The 20,455-nt window shown below is 45.7% G+C and overlaps 3 protein-coding genes across 3 annotated transcripts in view; 2 read left to right on the top strand and 1 right to left on the bottom strand.

Moving 5' to 3' along the window:
* Nucleotides 1-1,795: 1,795 nt before the first annotated feature.
* Nucleotides 1,796-5,460, top strand: LOC119267976 (hydroxyproline O-arabinosyltransferase 3-like). The gene is made up of 8 exons (XM_037549444.1): nucleotides 1,796-2,426; nucleotides 2,890-2,957; nucleotides 3,260-3,461; nucleotides 3,626-3,723; nucleotides 3,824-3,893; nucleotides 4,001-4,072; nucleotides 4,270-4,383; nucleotides 5,130-5,460. The coding sequence occupies exons 1-8, from the start codon at nucleotides 1,962-1,964 to the stop codon at nucleotides 5,193-5,195; spliced, it is 1,155 nt and encodes a 384-aa protein (XP_037405341.1). The 5' UTR covers nucleotides 1,796-1,961; the 3' UTR covers nucleotides 5,196-5,460.
* Nucleotides 5,461-15,034: 9,574 nt separating this feature from the next.
* LOC119271509 (early nodulin-like protein 1) lies at nucleotides 15,035-16,100 on the top strand. Its single transcript, XM_037553317.1, has 2 exons — nucleotides 15,035-15,366; nucleotides 15,516-16,100. Exons 1-2 carry the CDS (start codon nucleotides 15,150-15,152, stop codon nucleotides 15,911-15,913), a joined length of 615 nt encoding a protein of 204 aa, XP_037409214.1. The 5' UTR covers nucleotides 15,035-15,149; the 3' UTR covers nucleotides 15,914-16,100.
* Nucleotides 16,101-16,244: 144 nt separating this feature from the next.
* The window catches only part of LOC119267974, a 6,927-nt gene continuing 2,716 nt past the window's right edge, over nucleotides 16,245-20,455 (bottom strand). The window contains exons 4-7 of the mRNA XM_037549443.1: nucleotides 17,260-17,399; nucleotides 17,065-17,162; nucleotides 16,611-16,735; nucleotides 16,245-16,529 (exon numbers count right to left, since the gene is read on the bottom strand). Coding sequence (XP_037405340.1) covers nucleotides 16,377-16,529; nucleotides 16,611-16,735; nucleotides 17,065-17,162; nucleotides 17,260-17,399 — 516 coding nt within the window. The 3' untranslated portion in view covers nucleotides 16,245-16,376. The remainder of the gene's footprint in view (nucleotides 16,530-16,610; nucleotides 16,736-17,064; nucleotides 17,163-17,259; nucleotides 17,400-20,455) is intronic.

The raw sequence follows: 20,455 nt of genomic DNA, 5'->3' as shown, positions 1-20,455 counted from the left end.
TGAATTGTGGGTTTGTGATCTGAATATTCATGAGAAGTAATTGATTCTTTTATGAACTTTATTATGCATGATTCTTATAACTTTGTATTTCTCTCCGATCTATCCATTTGGTTTGGCCAACTAGATTGATTTATCTTTAGTGGGAGAGGTGCTTTGTGATGGGTTCAATCTGGCGGTGCTATATATCCGATGACAGAAGGGGACAAGACACATATTTGTATTGTTGCCATTAAAGGTAAAACGATGGGGTTTATTTATGTTGATTAGGTTTACTTTGTCTACATCATGTCATCTTGGTTAAGGCGTTACTCCTTTTTTTATGAACTTAAAACCATAGATGCATGCTGGATAGTGGTTGATTGGTGGAGTAATAGTAGTAGATGTAGGCAGGAGTCGGTCTACTTGTCTCGGACGTGATGCATATATACATGATTATTGCCTTGGATATCGTCATAACTATGCGCTTGTCTATCAATTGCCCAACATTAATTTATTCACCCACCGTATGCTATGTGTTCGAGAGAGAAGCCTCTAGTGAAAACTATGACCCCCACCTTAATCAAATTATAAAAACTTAATTCCTTTGCTGCAATTTTATTTCTTTCATTTTGTTTTGCAATTTATCCATCTACCTATACATGATTTGATGTTTGCAAGTAACGAGTTCAAGGGGATTGACAACCCTCTTGCACGCGTTGGGTATAAGTATGTGTTTTTGTGTGTGCAGGTGTTGTTCACGAGGCTTTGCATGATTCTCCTATTGGTTTGATTAATTTTGGTTCTCACTGAGGAAAATAATTATTTCTATTGTACTGCATCTCCCCTCCTCTTCAGGGAAAATCCCAACGCGGCTCATAAGTAGCAAAGGACTAGGTGGACGCAACCTTTGTCACGGCAGCCGGGGATGGGCTGGATGACATCTAGGGCGGTGGGTCGGGACTGACGGTGAGAATGAGGAGTAAGGGTGGCGGACGACGAGGGCTCGGACGCGGGAAAGGTTGGAAGAAGGCAGGAGGATGCGGAAGAGTGATGGATTTGATGCAATTTATGATGGGGTAGGCATGTCGGGTCCGACGTGGCGGACGCATCCGGCTGCGCCCGGGCATTTTCATATCCGCCCTACATTTAGGATGTATATGAGTGATGCCGGCCAGCCTAGACGTTTGAGGCCTGTTCAAGGTGCCCGTCTATGTTTTTTTATGACCGATCTGTCCATCCGAACGTTTGAGGCGCAGATTGTAGATGCTCTAAAATATGCTACTAATACTAATTTTTTTTGAAAGACTTGTTTAGAGAGGTTTTCCATAGCAAAAAGAAGTACTACACGTTTGTAATAAATCAGCAATAATTAAAATAAATAAAAGAAATTTTATAATAAATCAACGACAATGAGAGTAATGAAAATCGATCCATTTGCTTGCGTAAATTCCGATGAGCAGTAGGATGCCTTCCGATGAATGAGACAAGCAACGGGCCCACGTAGAGCAATATTCCCTCGTCGATCGCTGTAGAAGGTACAAGCGGGCCCACACCTGCAGTTGGGGTCAAGTCAACCCGCCGCACGGAGAGCGCACACACACAGTTGACGCAGAGCACAGACGACGTTTTACCCTTTTCCACCCGTGCACACGTTCCTCCTCGCCACCGACCTCATGGCCCCACCTTCCCCAGACACGGGGTCCACCTGACAGTGGGGTTCGACATGGCATCCAGAACACCCCCGCTTCTCTCTGGGCGGGGGCATCAATTACGGTGATGCCATTTGTTCCTTCTTAATTTGTTTAGTCCCGAAGAATGGCTACCTCGCTTCCCTCGCAAGTCCCGACCGAGCACTTTCTTTCTTTTCCATCCTTCTCCTTCTCCGCTTCTCCCTCCCCGATCGATCCCGGCCAAAAGGCAAAACCCCTACCCACTGATTCCAAACCCACCCAGCGGGCGAGAGAAAGAATCTCTGGAGAGCGATGCACGCGCCGGCGAGGAAGGCCGCGGGCGGAGGGGGCCGCGGCCCGGTTGCGTCGGCGCTGCTGCTGCTGGCGGTCGGGGTGTTCGCCTTCCTGATCTCGTACAGCGTGCTCGCGATGGTGCTACGAGGCGGCGGTGGCGGCGGCAACGGAGGAGGAGGAGGAACTGCGGGGCTTGGGACGGGAGCGAGGGACCCGGTGGTGCGGATGCCAGAGTGGATGCGGGCGGCGGGCGGCGCGAGGGGCCAGAGGCGGCCCTTCCACGTGGCGCTCACGGCCACGGACGCCCCGTACAGCAGGTGGCAGTGCCGGGTCATGTACTTCTGGTACAAGCGGATGCAGGCGCGGCCGGAGGGCACCGACATGGGCGGCTTCACCCGCGTGCTGCACTCGGGGAAGCCCGACGGCCTCATGGACGAGATCCCCACATTCGTCGTCGACCCCCTCCCCGCCGGCAAGGACCGTGTAAGTACGCCACGACTGACTGTTTTTTTGGTCTCCTCCTCGCTCTCTGTTTCGGTTTGTTTGTTTGTTTGTTTGTTGTGCAACGTGGGGCTACGTGTGCAGACGGGCTCTGTCTTCGGGATTTTAAGGCGAGATAAAACGAAAATCGGTGCTTCGCTTCCAACTTGCAACTGCAAAATCAAGTGATTATTATTTCTTTAACTAGTTCTGTTAGGTTGCTGTTGAAGGTCATGAATTTCGCATGTCGAATTTTGTCTGCGCTTGAGAATCCCTTTATGCCGCAACTCGCCACCCGCTCTCTGACCAAGTCCTGCTTTCTTGCCTTCCCTTGAGCACTGTATTTGCCCTGTCAGTTTGAACTTTACTTCCTTCGTTCATGTACACCCAGTTACAGTTACTGGGGGAAGCAACATCAGTTTTGAAATGCTCCGTAGGTTTGATTATGATACTGTCTGCACTGCAGGGCTATATCGTCCTAAACAGGCCATGGGCATTTGTACAATGGCTGCAGCAGGCAAAGATTGAAGAAGAGTAAGTAAAGACTGATATGCCCTTTTGGTTTCCATACTTTCAGTATGGTTTTAACTTTTAATCTTCCACAAGGTACTTTATGATTTGACATCCAGACATCCATGATTAACCAAAAATAAGCGAAACAAGAAAAGTTGTTGCTGGTGTTTGGATGTAAGATGGGACAGATATTTAGGCACATTCATGCCTACTCCCTCTGTAAAGAAATATAAGAGCGTTTAGATCACTAAAGTAGTACATAATATGGATTTCTCTCTCTCTCCATGTGTTTATAACTGTTCTGTTCTGCTTGAATATCACAGGTACATACTGATGGCAGAACCAGATCATATATTTGTGAAACCTTTACCAAATTTAGCTTTTGACAATGATCCAGCAGCATTCCCCTTCTTTTACATCACACCATCCGAACATGAAAAAATTATCAGGAAATACTATCCTGAAGAAAGGGGTCCAATCACAAATGTTGACCCTATCGGGAATTCCCCTGTAATAATTAAGAAGGTAATTCACTGTTGTTAACTTGGTGCTCTATAGACTGCAGTCTCATGGATGAATGAAGCTCCATTCCATTTATTTGGTTTTGCATGATTTGTGTTTCAGTTACCGTTTTGGTTAGTCATTTTACTGAATCTAACTTAATCTCTCGTTATATGAGGAAAGAATAGACACTGCTTGAGAAGATTGCTCCCACATGGATGAATGTATCACTAGAAATGAAAGAGGATCAAGAGACTGACAAGGCTTTTGGATGGGTTTTGGAAATGTCAGAATTATCTTTTCTTGTGTGTGAATTTGATAAATGCATTTTCTCATTGTTACTTTGTTATAAATCCAGTTTTTTGTTATTTTTCTTTGGCTTCTAGGTATGCATATGCTGTTGCCAGTGCATTGCATGGGGTTCAGCATATCCTTCGTAAAGATTTCATGATCCAGGTGCTGAAGCTGTTTCTGATTTTCTGACGACAATATACTTGCGCACTAAAAGCGACGTGCTTGATTGACATGATTAGAGCTATTACTGACACCCCTTAAAAATGCAGCCACCATTTGATAAGAAGCTCGACAATACATTTATTATCCACTTCACCTATGGATGTGACTATACACTCAAGGTATTTATTGGGGCCTACTATTCATAAGTCTGATTCTTTTTTACAGATCTCATATTCATATGAAATGAATATGACTGAGGGTAGAAAGTAAAGGCCCCGTTATTTTCTCTCTATTATGTTACTAAACATAAGGCTATTCAGTCGGTCTTCTGGCCATACGACAAGGTATTTGACAATATCCTGGCAAACAATTTCAGGGCGTACTGACATATGGAGAAATTGGTGAGTGGAGATTCGACAAGAGATCATACCAAGATAGGCCACCGCCAAGAAATCTTACATTGCCCCCTCCAGGAGTGCCAGAAAGCGTGGTACGTTTAGCAGCGAATAAATTGGAAAATTACGCAACAAGTTTATTATGATTTTTAAGATACGGAGTTACTGTTTATGTGTTCAACGTTTACAAAAAATAAGTAGAATTTCATATTATTATTGCATTCATCTTCTATTTGTTTGAATAAGTTTAGGTAACAGATTAATACAGTGCAGGAATTTTATTTACTGCTGCTGTTTTACTATATGCTATGATGATTAGCTTAATGCGAGTTGGTAACTGCGTGTTAGCCATATAATGTTTTTCCTATATCAAGCCGAAAATGTTTCTAAGACTGGGATTTGGAACTTTTAAAAGTGACCACTGAAACTGGCGTAATTTGATTAATTGAGATGAATATGATTGCTAGCATGGTAAGTCTTGGCATACATCGGCTGTGCTTGGGATCGGAAGCTGGAATGCTCTGTGATGTTTTCTATTTAAGCGCTTCTTTCAAGAACAGCGAACCCTTGCGTTGATGTCCCTAACACTTTGAATGAAAGTTTCTTACATCACCACTGTTATCTATGGACTGAAAAAGCGTGTGCGTTTTCATCCTTCTGTTTAAGGTCAATGGATGGTTTTGAAATCATTGCTTCTTGATAATGCTGGTTCTCAATAAAAGTCATTAAACATGTTGAATTTAACAAGGATCGTTATTCCTTTTTAATATCAGGGTAGTATTTGTATCTACAAAATTTGACCACTATCCTTCTGTGATTGCCTGATCTATTCTCCTTGCAGGTTACACTGGTAAAAAGGGTCAATGAAGCTACCGCAAACCTTCCTAGGTGGGATGATGGATTATAATCTATGTGGACGTCAAATATCCGAGCCCCTTAGGGGTATACATCAGAAATACAGTAGATAGTTTTTCTTTCATACTTAGGCCCTGCTAGGAACACGGGAATTTTCCCGATTCCTGCAGGAACTAACTCTTTCCAGTGAATTATCTGAGATCCAAACAGAACCTTTACAGAAAAAAAGAACATAGCAGCCCAGTTTGTTTTCCATTTAAGGTTATCTTGTAAATTTTTCTGACTGGTAAGATTGAAATAGTCATATGATTCGAGCAGAGTTGTGCTTGCACCCCTTTGGCAATGCGGTATGGAGTATATGCACTTTGCCAGTTTGATTATAGATTTGTTTGATTAGAATAAACGACCGTTCGGTTCAACTATACCATCTCACTGACATAAACAGTTTCACCGGCGGAACAGAATCCATGGCGTTGTACTGGTGTCTGAAATTAGTGCTGTTGGCATGTCACGGTGACTTTCTTTCTCTATGTTAGAGGATCTGGTTCCATCTGGAAGGAACGCAAAAGGCGTGTCATGTTCGGCTTGTGCGTTTCATTGCCGTCTGTCAACGCAAGGAATCTGAGCGAAGTCATGCCAAGCACAAGAACCTCATGCTACCAGAGAGACACATCGGACAACCTACACAAACAGTATCAACAACCGGACGCAAAGCATCTATGTACTTCAAATGATCCAGCAGGATCAACAGTCCAACACCACCTACACCTACCAGTGTCCCAACGCAGAGCAGAGGTCTATGGCGGTGACATGTAGTGCTGCTGTGTTTAGGGGTGCAAGCGGCGTCCCGTGTATCCCCGAAACTAGCAAATTGGCTCCCTCTGGCCTCCACCCTCCCTCGCTTCCATTTTCCTCCTCCTCAACCTCGTAAGCTTCACCCCTCTGCCACCCGCGTCCGACCTTGCCGCCTCTCGACCTGCAGCGCGACACCGTGCCTGACTCCGTCCACCACATTCGGCGTAGCATCACTACTGGAATTTCCGAGTTTGCTGAGTACTATAAAAACTCGTCGAAAGCTGTTTTACACTCGGCATACTGTTTGCCGAGTATAGTTCTTGGCTAAGGGTACTCGGCAAAGACTTTTTCGAGCACTAAACATGGGACTCGGCAAAAAATAAGGGACTTGACGAATCGTACGGAGACGGCGGCTGCCACATGGCAGACGACTTTGCCGAGTACTGCACGCAGGTACTCGGCAAATCTAACAGCCCAGGAACGAAGCACGTCACCTGAAATATTTGCCGAGTTTTGCTCGACAAATCTTGGCAAACCCCATCTTTGCCGAGTATTATTTGCCGAGTAGGCCCATTCGATGATACCGTGCCCAAGCAAGCCCCAGCTGCCATGTTTGCCGAGATTCATGTACTTACACTCATGAAAGTTCGGACCATGCTACCATAGAAGAACACGTGGCTTCTTCGCCGAGCTTTGTTCTCGGCAATTACGTTTTACCGAGTGGTGTACTCGGCAAAGATGAAGTCATATGTTCTGTTTTATTTGCTTCTACATCTGCCCTGCAACAAAAGACATACAAACAGTACAAAATTGTCTGCGGACAGTACACATCATAGGCAATGCACAAGAATCATAACAAATTCAATGTTCTTCATCAGATTAACTAAAGCGCCATAACAAGTCCCAAGTGTTCATCAAACTAATTAAAGCATCACAATGAGTCTAAAGTTCTACATCAAACTAACTAAAGCATCATTACAAGTCTCAAATAGTCACTAAAACCTCAATGTGACCCATTTGTGTTACATGGACCACACAAGCATCAAACCAAGAAAGATCACAAGTAGGACAAAGAGGTTATTCATCCACCTCCACCCAATCTGATTTTCTCCCTACGTGAAGCAAATACGTGGAGTAAGCATGCTCTGCCTTCTCTATAGTATCATACCCTTTGTGGCAATTGTCTTTGTAATGGTTGACTTGTTCATGGCATGTTTTCCATGAATCATAGACTCATGGATGTCTACCTGAGTACACCACATACCACCTCATCTACAGAAGGGAGAATAACAAAATTTCAACACATAACAAAGTGTTAGAAAAACACATGCATGGAGACACATATAAAGGCTTCATAATTCATATACCAAAGGCATCAGAAGTTGTCATCCGAGTCCACATCATCATTTACATAAGTACATGATCGTGAATTTCATTAAGAAACACTTCAGATCGTCTTTGATCCGCAGGTCCATACACCACCATGAGAAACGACCTAAGGCCGTTGCTCCTGTGTGTCACCTGGGCCCCCACAAAAAATTCGCCCTTCTCAAACTGTAACAGTTCCAAAGCAAGATTGTTGACACCTGGGTGCAGAAAGCGCAGATGTCGTCGGGCTCGGCCGGTGCGGGGGGCGCAGGCACTGTCGGGCTCGGGCGGCGCCAATGCAGAGCAGCGCACTCATCCACCACAGCAGCGGCCTCATGGAAAACGAAATCAGGTGCACCCTACCAAGAATCTTGACCTATGTCCAATCTGCAAGTCTCCTGAACATCCTCCTGCACGCTGCCCTCAAGCTTTCTGTGAGCGTTGCAATAAACTAGGTCATCTTGCTTCTGTCTGCGTCGAGTTTCTGCCATGGGATTGCATTGCTCCTATGTGTGCCTTTCAGTCTAAAGGGCAAGGTTTCTATTTCATACATGATTCGTGTACTGCCAGTCAGGTTAAGGAGAGGGCCAATAGCATCGTTGTTACTATTGTAGAAGGGGAAACATCGACCCGTCAAATGGAGATTGATCTTAGTGACTACTTGGCTATGGGCTGGCGTTGCTCTGCTCATGCCATTGGCCCTGGAGTTTTTGTTGTTAGATTTCCTAATCCTAGGGCTGTAGCTCAAATCTGCTATGTGGGCAAAGTCACTCTCAAAACAAGTGGTGCGGTGATATACGCCACACAGTGGTCATCTGTTGTGGGGGCCAAGGGGGTTATGGAGGTGGCCTGGGTGAAAGTCAGCAATATTCCTCTGGACAAGAGAAGTGAAAGAAACCTAGCCTATGTTACATATTTAGTTGGTGTTCCACTTGAGATTGACGGTGCTACCTTACATCGCCCAAGTTCAGTTCGGGTTAAAATGGATGCAGGAATGTGGATGAAATCCATGTCATTGTTGAGGCAGTCCTTGGAGGTCATTTCTATGACTTCTTCTATGAAGCAGAACAGGTTTTGGTTAGGGATCCTGACAGAGGAAAAAAATCAGTTGAGATTACTCAGAAACCTGAACAAAATATGGGGAAAGATGGTCCTATTCAGACGGCTCCTGGAGCTAAGATGGCCAGTATCTCTCCCGGGCCTGGGCTGGCTCCTTCCACGTCCAAGGGAGAGAAACGGGACATCATTCGGGAGTCGCAGGAAAGCGTTGAGTCTGATGATTCCTTACATACCACTTTGTTGATTGATACGATGGCCCAAGAACAGGACATGGGGGAGGATGGTGTAAGTAACCTTGACAACGAAAAAGAATCTGTTCCTCATATATTCAAGAGTAGCCTAAAATTATACTCTGATGTTGTGAGATCATGTTCACAGGTGAATGAGGTGAATGAATACAAACAAAGCAAGTTGGGTGGGGGCAGTACATACAGAGTTGAGCTACCTGACGAAGCGGGGGAGGATGCGGTGATTCCTACTCCTTCTCTTGTCACCGAAGAAAATCTGCGCTTCAGCTTGCGTAATGTGCAGAACAAAGCGGAAAGGATGGACAACAAGGCTATGGCAGCAATGAAAAAGAGAAACCTAGAAGGTAATCACAATAGTCCCAACTCCTTTGATACGCTATCTAATCCTGAATTAATTCTTAAAGCGGTTAAAATGGGAGTAAATATTCCTGATACAGATTTTGCTTGCATTGATGTGCTTAGAGAACTTGAAAGATATCGCCATAATGACATTCAGGAAGAAAAGAAAGAGGATGGAAAGAATATGGAGAATCCTATGATATTAACTAATGCCAAAGGGGACCAAATTCCCCTTAGTTTGAGATGGGGTGATCAAAACGATATAGATGAGGAGAATTTCATAGTGGTTAAATCTAAAAAGAAAAGAGATAGAAAAGTCAATGTGGTTATATCCAAACCTGTGACCAGAAGTCAAAAAAATCATGTCTCCTTGCTAGATAAAAAGGGTAATCCTACTCTGCCTCCTAGTAGGATTACCAGAAGAGGGAAAAACAACACCTTAATATGAATGGTATTTTCTGGAATTGCAGAGGAGCAGGGAAGAAAGGGATGCCTACCTGCTTCTCTGACCTAATGAGAGATCATTCCCTAGATTTTATAGGCCTTCAGGAAACTATGAAAAAAAAGTTCTCCCGTAAGTCTTTAAGAAAGATGGACCCTTTCGATAGATATAATTGGAACTAGACTCCTTCTATTGGCAAATCTGGCGGTATCCTTTGTGGTATCAAGAAAGAAACTCTAGAGGTGGTATCCTGGATACCTGGTAACTTCCTTCTTCAAGCTAACTTGTACGATGTTAAACACAAGAGTATGTGGACCCTTGTAGTGGTTTATGGAGCGGCCCAAGATGATAGAAAAGAGGAATTCCTTAATGAATTAGCTTATACTTGCTCCCAGATTCATGTCCCCTATATAGTGGGTGGAGATTTCAATATCCTCCGCAGCAGTGAGGAGAAGAACAAAAATTTGACACACTCTCACTACACTGACAGATTTAATGATGTCATACAATCCCTGAATTTAAGAGAAATACATATGGGAGGGGGTAAATACACTTGGTCCAATAAACAGAAACATCCTACTTTGGAGAAATTAGACAGAGTCCTCATGAGTTTCGAGTGGGAAGAGCTATTCCCATTGGTATATGTCCGTAAATTGGTAAGAGATACTTCGGACCACAATCCCTTGCTTCTGGCCACTGATGTTGTGAAAACCAACCCCTCCCATGATCGAGAGTTCAGATTTGAACTAAGCTGGCTTAAAAATGAAGATTTTTATATCAAAGCAAAAAAGATTTGGGAACAACCTGTAAAGTCTGAAGATCCCATCGACATCTTAAACATAAAGCTAAAGCATATCAAAAAATATTTCAAAGGATGGGGGGCTCACTCCTTTGGGCATGCTAGGAAAAGGAAAAAGTACATTAAAGAAGAACTGGAGAGAATAGAAAAGATGGAAGAAAATGGCCCCCTTGGTCCAGAAATTTATGAAAAGAGAACTGCCTTGTGTGCAGAATTAAACGAGCTCCTGATTACGGAAGAGTTGTTTTGGTTACAACACTCCAATGAGCGTTGGTTGCTCAAAGGAGATCGAAACACAGCCTTCTACCATAGAGTTGCAAATGGGAGGAAGAGAAAAAATACTATTCACTCATTCGCTGCGGGGGAGGTGGTGATTGAGGGTACACAGAACCTACTAGCACACGCAACCTCGTTCTACAAAGAACTTTTTGGCCCTGCTAGGGGCAACATGTTTCACTTATCTGCTGATACGTGGTCGGAAGAGGAAAAACTTAGTGAGGAGGATAACATCTTGCTCACTAGTGAATTCACAAAGGAGGAGGTGAAGAGAGCTTTGTTCGGGATGGGATGTAACCGAGCACCAAGGCCGGGTAACATCCCAGCGGAATTCTATATGCAGTGTTGGGAGTTTGTGAAAAAAGATATCATGCACTTGTTCGAAGCTTTCCATTCGAACAAGTTAGACATAGCTCGTCTGAACTATGGCATTATTACTCTAATTCCCAAGATGAAAGGAGCAAAGAAAATACAGCAGTATCATCCAATATGTCTTCTGAGATGCCCATATAAGCTTATCACCAAGGTCTTAGATAACCGGGTGGCAATGTTTGCTGATATTCTGATCAGTAAGCACCAGAATGCATTTATCAAGCATAGAAATATCATGGACGGGATCCTCACTTTGCATGAAATACTTCATCATACTCATCATAAGAAAAAAGTGGGGGTGGTCTTGAAATTAGATTTTGAGAAAGCCTATGATAAAATCAATTGGGAATTCCTCCTAGATTGTCACCGCGACTGAGGGTTTGGTGCAACCTGGTGCGGCTGGATCAAAAACATCCTATACAATGGTACTGTTAGCGTCAAGTTGAATAATGAAAGAGGACCTTATTTTCAGAGCCACAAGGGGGTGCGCCAGGCGATCCCCACTCCCCTTTTCTTTTCAACCTAGCTGTTGAAGCGCTGTCTAAGATGATCCGTAATGCTCAAAAAGAGAAACTTATCACGGGGTTGGCTCCGGATCTTGTTAAAGATGGGGTGGCCATTCTCCAATATGCTGATGACACAGTCATCTGCCTCGAGCATGATAAAAAAGCAGCTGTGAACCTGAAACTGTTACTATATATCTTCGAACTTATGTCTGGACTAAAGATAAACTTCTTGAAAAGTGAAACCTTGTGTGTGGGAGGGGATGACGATACAATGGCCTTTTATGCAGATTTGTTTAACTGTCAGATTGGTCATTTCCCTATGAAATATTTGGGAGTGCCGGTCAGCTATTCCACTCTTCGCAACCTGCACTGGAATTTTGCTGATGATAGATTTCTTCAATGCTGTGAAACTTGGATAGTCAACGCGGCCTCCTCGGGAGGAAGATTAATCCTCCTTAACTCCTCTCTCACTAGTATCATTTACTTCTATATGTCCATGTTTCTTCTTCCTAAGATGGTCATTGAGAAGCTGGCTAAACATCGTAAACGTTTTTTCTGGCAAGAACACGAGGGACGCATGAGATACCACTTAGTTAAATGGTCCAGAATTTGTAGATCTAAAAGCAAAGGAGGCCTGGGAGTGAAAGATCTCCGTAAACAGAATATTAGCCTTCTCACCAAATGGTGGTGGAAGCTAGAAACACAACAAGGGTTGTGGCAAGAGGTGATCCGGGAAAAGTATATGAAAAAAGACACGGTGACCTCTATCAAAAGCAAATTTAGTGACTCCCCTATGTGGAAGGCAATCATGAAGGTAAAGGAATACTACCTAGCAGGTAGGAAAGTAGTGCTGAATTCGGGCAATCCTGCTAGGGTATGGAAAGATCCCTTGAATCAAGAAATTTCTATGGATCAAAAATATCCTATGCTATATAGCATTTGCAATAAGCCAGAAATCACGGTGGAGAAATTTAGAAATGGTGTGGGGATGATTTCTTCCGAAGGCAACTACACACGCCGCTGTTAGATCAGTGGAACGAGCTTAAAGATACAGTTGACTCCTGGGTGTTGTCCGAGGAACCTGATCAAGTTATTTGGACTCTGGGTAAAAAGAAAAAAAAATTACGACCAGGTCGGTCTACGATCACCTGGAAAAAAACTTATCAGGGTGTAACTATAGGTGGATTTGGCAAACAAAAATCCTCTTAAAGATCCAAATTTTCATGTGGCAAGTCTTCGAGGATGCTATCCTGACTAGGGACGTCATGAGCAAAAGACGTTGGGCAGGCAACCCCAGATGTTGTTTCTGCAGGGAGAGAGAGACGTCGACGCATTTGTTTTTCACTTGTCCTGTGGCCAGTGTAATCTGGAGGACGGCGGGGTGCGTTTTTGGCACGGACAAGTGCCCGAACAATATATGGCAATACTTCTCTTGGTGTTATGCCTTCCTCCAAGACGGAGAATTTTTTTATACATTTGGGCTTGCGGGCATCTGTTGGGCAATTTGGAACAGTCGCAATCAGGCTACCTTCGAGGGAAAAAAGTTACAGACTCCTTTCGCAGCAATTTACTCTGCATGTGGTTTCATGTCTTATTGGGCAGGTATGATGACTGGAGAAGATCGGGAGGCGATGGAGCGGGGGGCCAAGATGCTCAGGGCCAACGCATCAAACATGATGAGGATCTGCGCGGCCTCAGGCGAGAAGGCACATGACTGATCTGACAGGACGTGGTCAGCAAAATCTGGGTCGTGAGGATGTGGAGCTGATAGTCTTGGGGTCCTTCGTCATGCTTATTTTAGTTACTCTCTGTCGCCTGCTCCTATGTGAGCTTGTGGTGTCGCTCCTGCGTGAGCCTTTTGGCATCCTAAAAATTGTTGAACACTCCTGGTTTAGTTCTAGTTTGCGTTTTTGGGTGTCCTTGGGTTTTCGCCCCATGGTAAGCTGCTCGATGACGGGTGCTTATAGTGGGGTTCTCAAGGATGCTCTGAACTCGCTTTCCCCTTTACAGTTTCCTTGGTAGCTTCAGTTTCGAAACTCTGTATTTCCGTTATGTCAAAGTAATGGAAAGGGGTTATGCCCGGTTCAAAAAAAAGATTGTTGACACCTAGTAATATCCCCCCTGGGTGTACATGGGCCGGCACCAACGCCCATTTAAATTCCGCATTCCCTCCCAACGCTTCCAGTTCCTTGTTAGAAAACGATCCTCTGATCGTTTCTTGTAATGCCATGAAGTCAAGTTTTTCCTCATGAATAAATCCCCGCAACTGATTTCTATGATCGAGCTACCCAACCCCTCTAATGTTCCATATAATTCCTTTCTTTGATCAGGGAATCTAGGTCCCGACCCCATTTTCATCTGATTTCCGGCCACCTCTCCCTTGAACACGGCCACGCGACACACCTTGGCATGCACGACCGGACGCATGAATGTAGCCGGCCTCCTCTCTAACCTGGCTTGCTTCCGTCAATCTACTCATTTCTCTGGCTTTCAAGTTTGTGGCTCGCGTTCGGACCAACACCCGATTGGCCTCGCTAGCCACCACCACGTCTTGCACCAATTCATGTGCATGGAAACTTTCGACTTCCTCCAAGGGATCACCCTAGCTTGTCAAATCTTAACTCCAAAGGCCTCATGCAATCATCAAAATCAAAGAGAATCACGGCATTTTTACTCGCATACCATGGGGGCTCCTCCCACACGCGATCTCAGTCTCTTTGACAAGTGAATTCAACAACGAACGTGTTATCGCCCAATTACTCCATGCAAGACGAAGGGCACCCGAGATTGTTTCGATGTGGAAGGTATGGCGATGAAGTACTTTTTCAGCTAGCATCCACTTCTCATGTTCTTCCTCTTCGGGATCATTCAGAACCAGCGGCTTGGCCTCCTCCTCAGATATCTTCGGTTTTCCTAAAGCCTTCGCTAATTTTGCCCTAGCCGCCCTAGGCGACAAAGGCCCGTGCTCCGTGCCTCGACCAGAGGATGTCGCCATCCACCAGTCAGTCTCTCTGTTGCCCCATCGATAAGATCGACAGGTGCCACCACAAAGTCTGGCCTCAAAATCCTAGTTGCCTCACGTGGGGTCTCCTTATTTTTCGGAGGAAAAATTATTGACTTCCATCCACCTGCAGCATGACCTGCCGTAGGCCAACCACTATATCTGGCCATGGGATACCCAGCCCGGCCGGCCTGAAAAAGCCCGACCCGACCCAGCCTGGCCCGGGCCGGCCTTGGGCTTGTATTTGCGATTTAGGGAAGGGGCCCAATGGGCCATTTCATTGTTGGGCCGGGCCTGGGCCTAATATCTAGGCCCGACGGCTGGGCTGGGTTGACGCCTGGGTTTTCTGCTATGGGCTTTGTTAGGCCCGGCCCGGAGCCTGACATATGGCCAGGTATACCACCCACTCGTGGCGTAGGAGTCCTACGCCGGCTACGCGTCTACGGGAAACACAATATACATACGGAAAAACGTAGACACGTTCCCCGGCCCGAGGAGAACCTCCTTCATTAAGCACGTCCGTGGCACGCCCGCCCACCTCCCCCACGAAGCAGCGAGCGGAATTCAAAGCGCGGTCAAGCCTCCATCATCAAAGGGGAGTTACCCGGCCTCCCTTGGCCTTCCCCTATAAAACCACACGCCTGGAGCACGCGCCTGCGCTTCACATACACAGCCGCGCACGCCATTGCATTCCAGGCCGGAGCAACGAGAGAGAGAGCAGCCTACGGCCGCGGGCGTGCCTTCCTCCGCGTCCTGCTGCACCGCCGCCGGGCCGCCGAATCCGAGGTCGTCGAGCGGGCCATGGCGGCGCTGATGATCGGTTCCTCCTCCAAGCCTGCGCTCCTCCTCCCCGCGCTGGCCTTCGTCCTTGCATTCGTCGCCATCACCGCGCTCACGACGCCGGCGCAGGGGCACGTGTTCCACGTCGGTGGCCCGCGCGGGTGGCGCGTCCCGGACGCCAAAACCAGCTATGGCTGGTGGGCCATGAACAACCGCTTCCACGTCGCCGACGAGCTCTGTGAGTCATCCACCGATCTCATCGTTTCTTCCATTTCCTGCCACACAATTACCCTTACCATGTCACCAACGGCGAGCGTACTTGTGTTGTGTGTGATTACTCACAGGGTCGTGTGTGTGTCCTGCAACCTGATCCTGTTTTGATTCCAGACTTCAAGTACGAGAACGACTCGGTGCTCCTCGTCTCCCGCGAGGAGTTTGACGCCTGCAACGCCACGGACCCCCTTTCCAGGTTTGCCGACGGCAGCACCACGGTGCGTCTCGATAGGCCGGGCTTCTTCTGCTTCATCAGCGGTGAGCCGGGGCATTGCGAGGAGGGCCAGAGGCTCATCGTGCGCGTCATGGTGCACCCGGCCGAGCCTGCGCCCGCGCCTGGTCCGGCAGCCTATGCGCCAGGCCAAGGCGGAGACGGCTCTGGGTCTGGCGGCGGGCACGGTGGGTCTTCACCGGGCACGTCGTCTGCTGCCGCTGCGGTTGCTGCTGGCGGCGTCGCTCTCGCTGCAGCGATGGCCGCTCTTTGTGTCGGTCTCGTCTTGCTGCTTCAGTGATCACTTTGCTCTTCTACTAGATAGTCAGGTTTTATTATTGAGGTTTAATCAATTCCTTCTCTATTAGAGTTCATCCGGTGGTACTAGTGATTCGTGATATGGTACTATTATCATAATTAGTTTGGTTATCCTGTGTAATGACAATATTGTTTGGCTTTCTTCGATCCCTATGACTGTGTTTGGATTACATCTTCTGCAAGTGTGATACTGTGATCCGTGGTAAACTTTTCGAGTTTACATCAATGGTACATATCTCGTACAAGTTCTTCGGTGAACATAACTGAAAAGACTACAAATTGATACGAGTTAATGTAAAGTGCCATATCAAACATGTGAGAACGGCACCAGGATTTAGTCCCATTTCATAAATGCTTGAAAACGTCCAGGGTACAATTATATGTACAAGTTGTTGCACATCCATGTCTCAGTTAGTGAAATATATACACTGATCGGTCAAGAGTGTCTACCATGGCTCAGAATTTTTGGTCCAGTAACTTGCAGCAGGTCTGTGGCTGTCCCAGCCATCCTCTGCTAAAATTAGGTTTACTCGTGCCGTGAGAGTGTTCACTGTGTCGTCCTCCAACATCTCCAGTGGATTGGTCCGGGGCTGTCCAACCTGTAAGGAATAGATGTAGAGTGGCATTTAGAGGCGGTGTAGTATTTACAATGGCTGAATGCCAGATTTGAAGATAAATACCATGGCAATTTGGTACGATGTTAAGTACTGCAGGCAATCTTTGTAGTAGCCACAGTGGTACAGAAGGGCAGCATAGTCCCTAAGCTCACAGGGATTATGATTCAGTAGGATCAGTCTCTCGCAAGCTGCCATCAAGATGCATGGTATGAATGAACCTGATCAGTGACCGCTAGAAAATGCAGATTTGGAGAAAACGGGACTTAGGGTAAATACAGAAAAGAAAGGCAATGGCCTATCTGTTTCCAAAATTCTTGATGATGGGGAACATGGAATGTACAGGTGTGGACAATTTGGATATATCATGAATAAGAAACAGAAGAATCAAAGGCACTACTGTGAATTATCAATGAGGTGACTTGTTCTAATCATTTTAACGGAAGATCCATGAGTTCCACCACGCCGTCCTTGTATACACCTCCAGATTAATAAGATACTAAACGGAAAGGTGTTGTACCTGCCAAAGCACGACGCATATCACCAAAGCGCACATTAGTCCATACTCCACGCATCAACCTATGTTGAGCAGATTTAGCAGCAGCCATCTCTATGGCACTGTAAAAATAAAATCACGTCACTCTAGTGTCATAATTTGTATCATGTATGATGACAATAGCAATTATCTGCTAACCAGGTTATACACAAAACGAACCTTATATTGCCACATGACCTTGCTTGACTGCCGCCTACATTACCAGGGCCATGGTGGTTTGCAGCAACAGCATTCAAAAATAAGCTACTTGACTGATTAGACTGGAACGGCCAAAACATACCCTTCAGAGTTTGTAAAATCTGGAAAACGGATTAATCAAAGTAAGCCCAAATGTCATTGCATTCAACAGATGTCAACTTTTGGAGCCTTACAAAATCACCATTAAAAGAAGAAAACCAAAGCATGATAGCTAACATTAGGAGAAGCAAACTATCTTTAGAGATAAGCAACCATCTAACTCCCAGAGCAAGCTATTCAGGGTTGGGATACAGTTCCAGATCAAAGTCCAGTTAAGATATTATTCAGAAAAATACCCAATTAAGAGTTGACACCTAAATTTCTGGTTCTGAGTATACGAATCAGGTGTAACATCCAGAATCATCAGGTAAAAACCATGTAATGTTACCTGGTTTGGGGGATACGCAATAACTTTGCAAGTGTAACTGAACTGTCGGGTCTCAAACATGAGCGGGTGAAACAAAAAGACCCTAAGGAAAATCTCTCCCTAATAATAAAGCACGGATTGACTTTGTCGGGTTCACCATCACAATACGCTTTCTTCCTGTGATTTTACGCTTTCAATTTGAATTTAAACATATACGCGAGGTGGTACTAAAACCGTTTCGTTCGCGGGTGACAATTGTTTCCGAACGTAGTGATGTTGGGCTGGTATCGGTTCGCTTCTGTTTAGGGCCTCCGCCTGGGCCAGGATACCATCACTGCTGGGACTCCTCCCCTGTTCTGGTTTTCTTGGTTGGTTTCCAACTTTTTTTTCACGTGTAGGTCATGTGTGTAAGCTACGGAATCCTCGATCTCGATTAGCCACGCTGACTTACAACTCTCGCTAATAAAAACAGAGCCAACGATGTCGACTCAATCCGTCTCCAGGTTTGATGCAAGAAACCCTAAACCTAGCGACATCATTGCCAAAGACGGGAGCAACATCGGTGCCGTCTGCCGTGCTGATCGAAGTTGAAGCAACTGCGGCAACGTGAACAAGCTGCACAGCTACGGTGGCAACGGCAACATCAGCGACAGGAACAATCTCACGAGAGTAGGGCTACCTCCACGTAGGGTGCGGCCCCGCGTCGCTAACCGTGATGGGCGCCTGCATCATTCTTCTCGCCACCCCGCGTCGTCGTCGTTGGGGCTGCTCTAACCGTGGTGGGCACCTCCGCGCTGGCATCATTCTCCTCGCCACCATTGTTGCGACCAGTGTCGTCGGTGCATGTGTTGCAGCCTTGCAGGCCGCTGTCGTGGACGGTTGGCTGCTGGAGGTTATGATCGGGGGAGACAACGAGCAGAAGGAGATTGGGAAAGAGAGGGTGGAGGAGAAGACAACGAGATCATGATCGATCGCAGAGATTGTGCGGCACGTCCGGTGTGGCGCGAGCCCGCATCTACGAGTGGCCGTCGTCAAGTGCGTACTTGAGGAATACAGAGAGGGAAGGCGATCAGCTAACATGGTGTCGGAGTTCCTCCAAGATTTCGTTTTGCACACCTAGGACGGCCATAGCACTAGGCAGATATCCCTTTTTCAAAAAATAGCACTAGGCAGATGCGGCACCAAATCATAGTCCTAGACTCCTAATGCACCTCCTAGCACATATAGGCGGTGCTTCTTAAGTACGTACCTAATTCTGATTTGTATGGATGGCCTCCTCCTACACACAACTAGAGAACTGATAGGTTATTTCCTTTCCTAGCATGGCCTGCACCACACTGCTTGCAGCAGTGGTGCCAAAAATTACTGCCCATACGTACTCATGTGCCAATTAATTCTCTAGGTGTCGTTGCTTCCTGGTATGTACTTAGTCTCATCATCTTTTGTTTGATATATGTTGGTGATTTTCCCAATGGATTTCCTAATAGTAGAGAGCATGCAGACTAGGATCTTTGTCAGGCCACCTCAAGGTTGCCGGCAGCAGCTACAAGTGTCCAGAAAAACTCTGCTATCCTCGAGTGCCACTTATTAGTGTAAACTACTAATGTTTTCTTACTGTATTTTTGAGTATTTGTGTTCCACACAATTATTCTTAGTCATGATATGCTGACATGAAGTTCCTCTTCTAGGACAAGCATGGGGGTGTGCCTTATTGCATAGTTGAAACAAGAGATGTATAACATTCCCTTTCTTTTTAATTGACAGACAGTTCTTCACATTAAGTTGTCATTTGGTTTCACAAGTTTTTACACTAATTCAGTCTCATTGTTTTAGTAGGTTTTCCAAAAACATGTTACCCTGCTCCTCCCGTCCATAAATATCCCTCAAGGGTATCATGTTTGTTTTTTAGTTATCCAATTAATATTGTCTAGACTCACTGAAACCTGTAGTTTTCTGTCCTAGGGTTTCCATTGGTATTGTTCCATTGATTCTTTTTGTTGGATTCGGCTGTAGTTGTCAGTCTTTGGCTCTTTGCAGACGGTGATCAATATTACAAGTGATTACAGTTTCTTAATCGTATTTGTCATGATTATTTCCTTTCTTACTAGATTACTGTTGGTATACTTATGATTTCCTTCATGCATTCATCGACATTATAATAGTTCCCAGTAGAAGTTGATGGAAAGGTTTCTAATACATAATATTCACTAGCAAGTTCATCGATGGACTGCCCACCTAAGCTATATAGCAGAGGGTTTGCGTAATGCATGCCATCTTTAATCTTATGGTTACTTCAGTAATAGTAAAGAATAGTCCTATATATTTGCAACCAACTCTCCCTTCATGATACAATAGTCCAGTTTGTACATTTTTATTTTTACACAAGTCTTACCGGTTGACGGACTCTTTGCTTATTCTGAAAGTCGGAAGTCACATATAAAATGGTCTCCCTCAATTGTAACCCAAACCGAATCGCAAGTTCTTGTGCACGAATTGCACCGCCTCAAGCATCCATCTCATTAACTTCGCCGGAACTTTGCCTGTCTATGCTCCACCCATGGTACGCCGTTTATGCGCCTAAAAGTGTTGAATGACATAATCCATTCATTCATTATGTCGGCTCATCGAGGAGCTCGAGCAGAAGCATAGGGAGGCCCTCCAAGCCCAGGCAGTGGAGCATGCCGGAAAGCTCAAAGAGGCCCTCGATGTCATCAATGCCGCTGACACCGCCAGGGTGACATTGGCAGGGGC

Source organism: Triticum dicoccoides, chromosome 3A, assembly GCF_002162155.2.
Source record: "Triticum dicoccoides isolate Atlit2015 ecotype Zavitan chromosome 3A, WEW_v2.0, whole genome shotgun sequence".
NCBI classification, from domain to species: domain Eukaryota; kingdom Viridiplantae; phylum Streptophyta; class Magnoliopsida; order Poales; family Poaceae; genus Triticum; species Triticum dicoccoides.
This window is presented reverse-complemented; position numbering and strand designations above follow the sequence as displayed.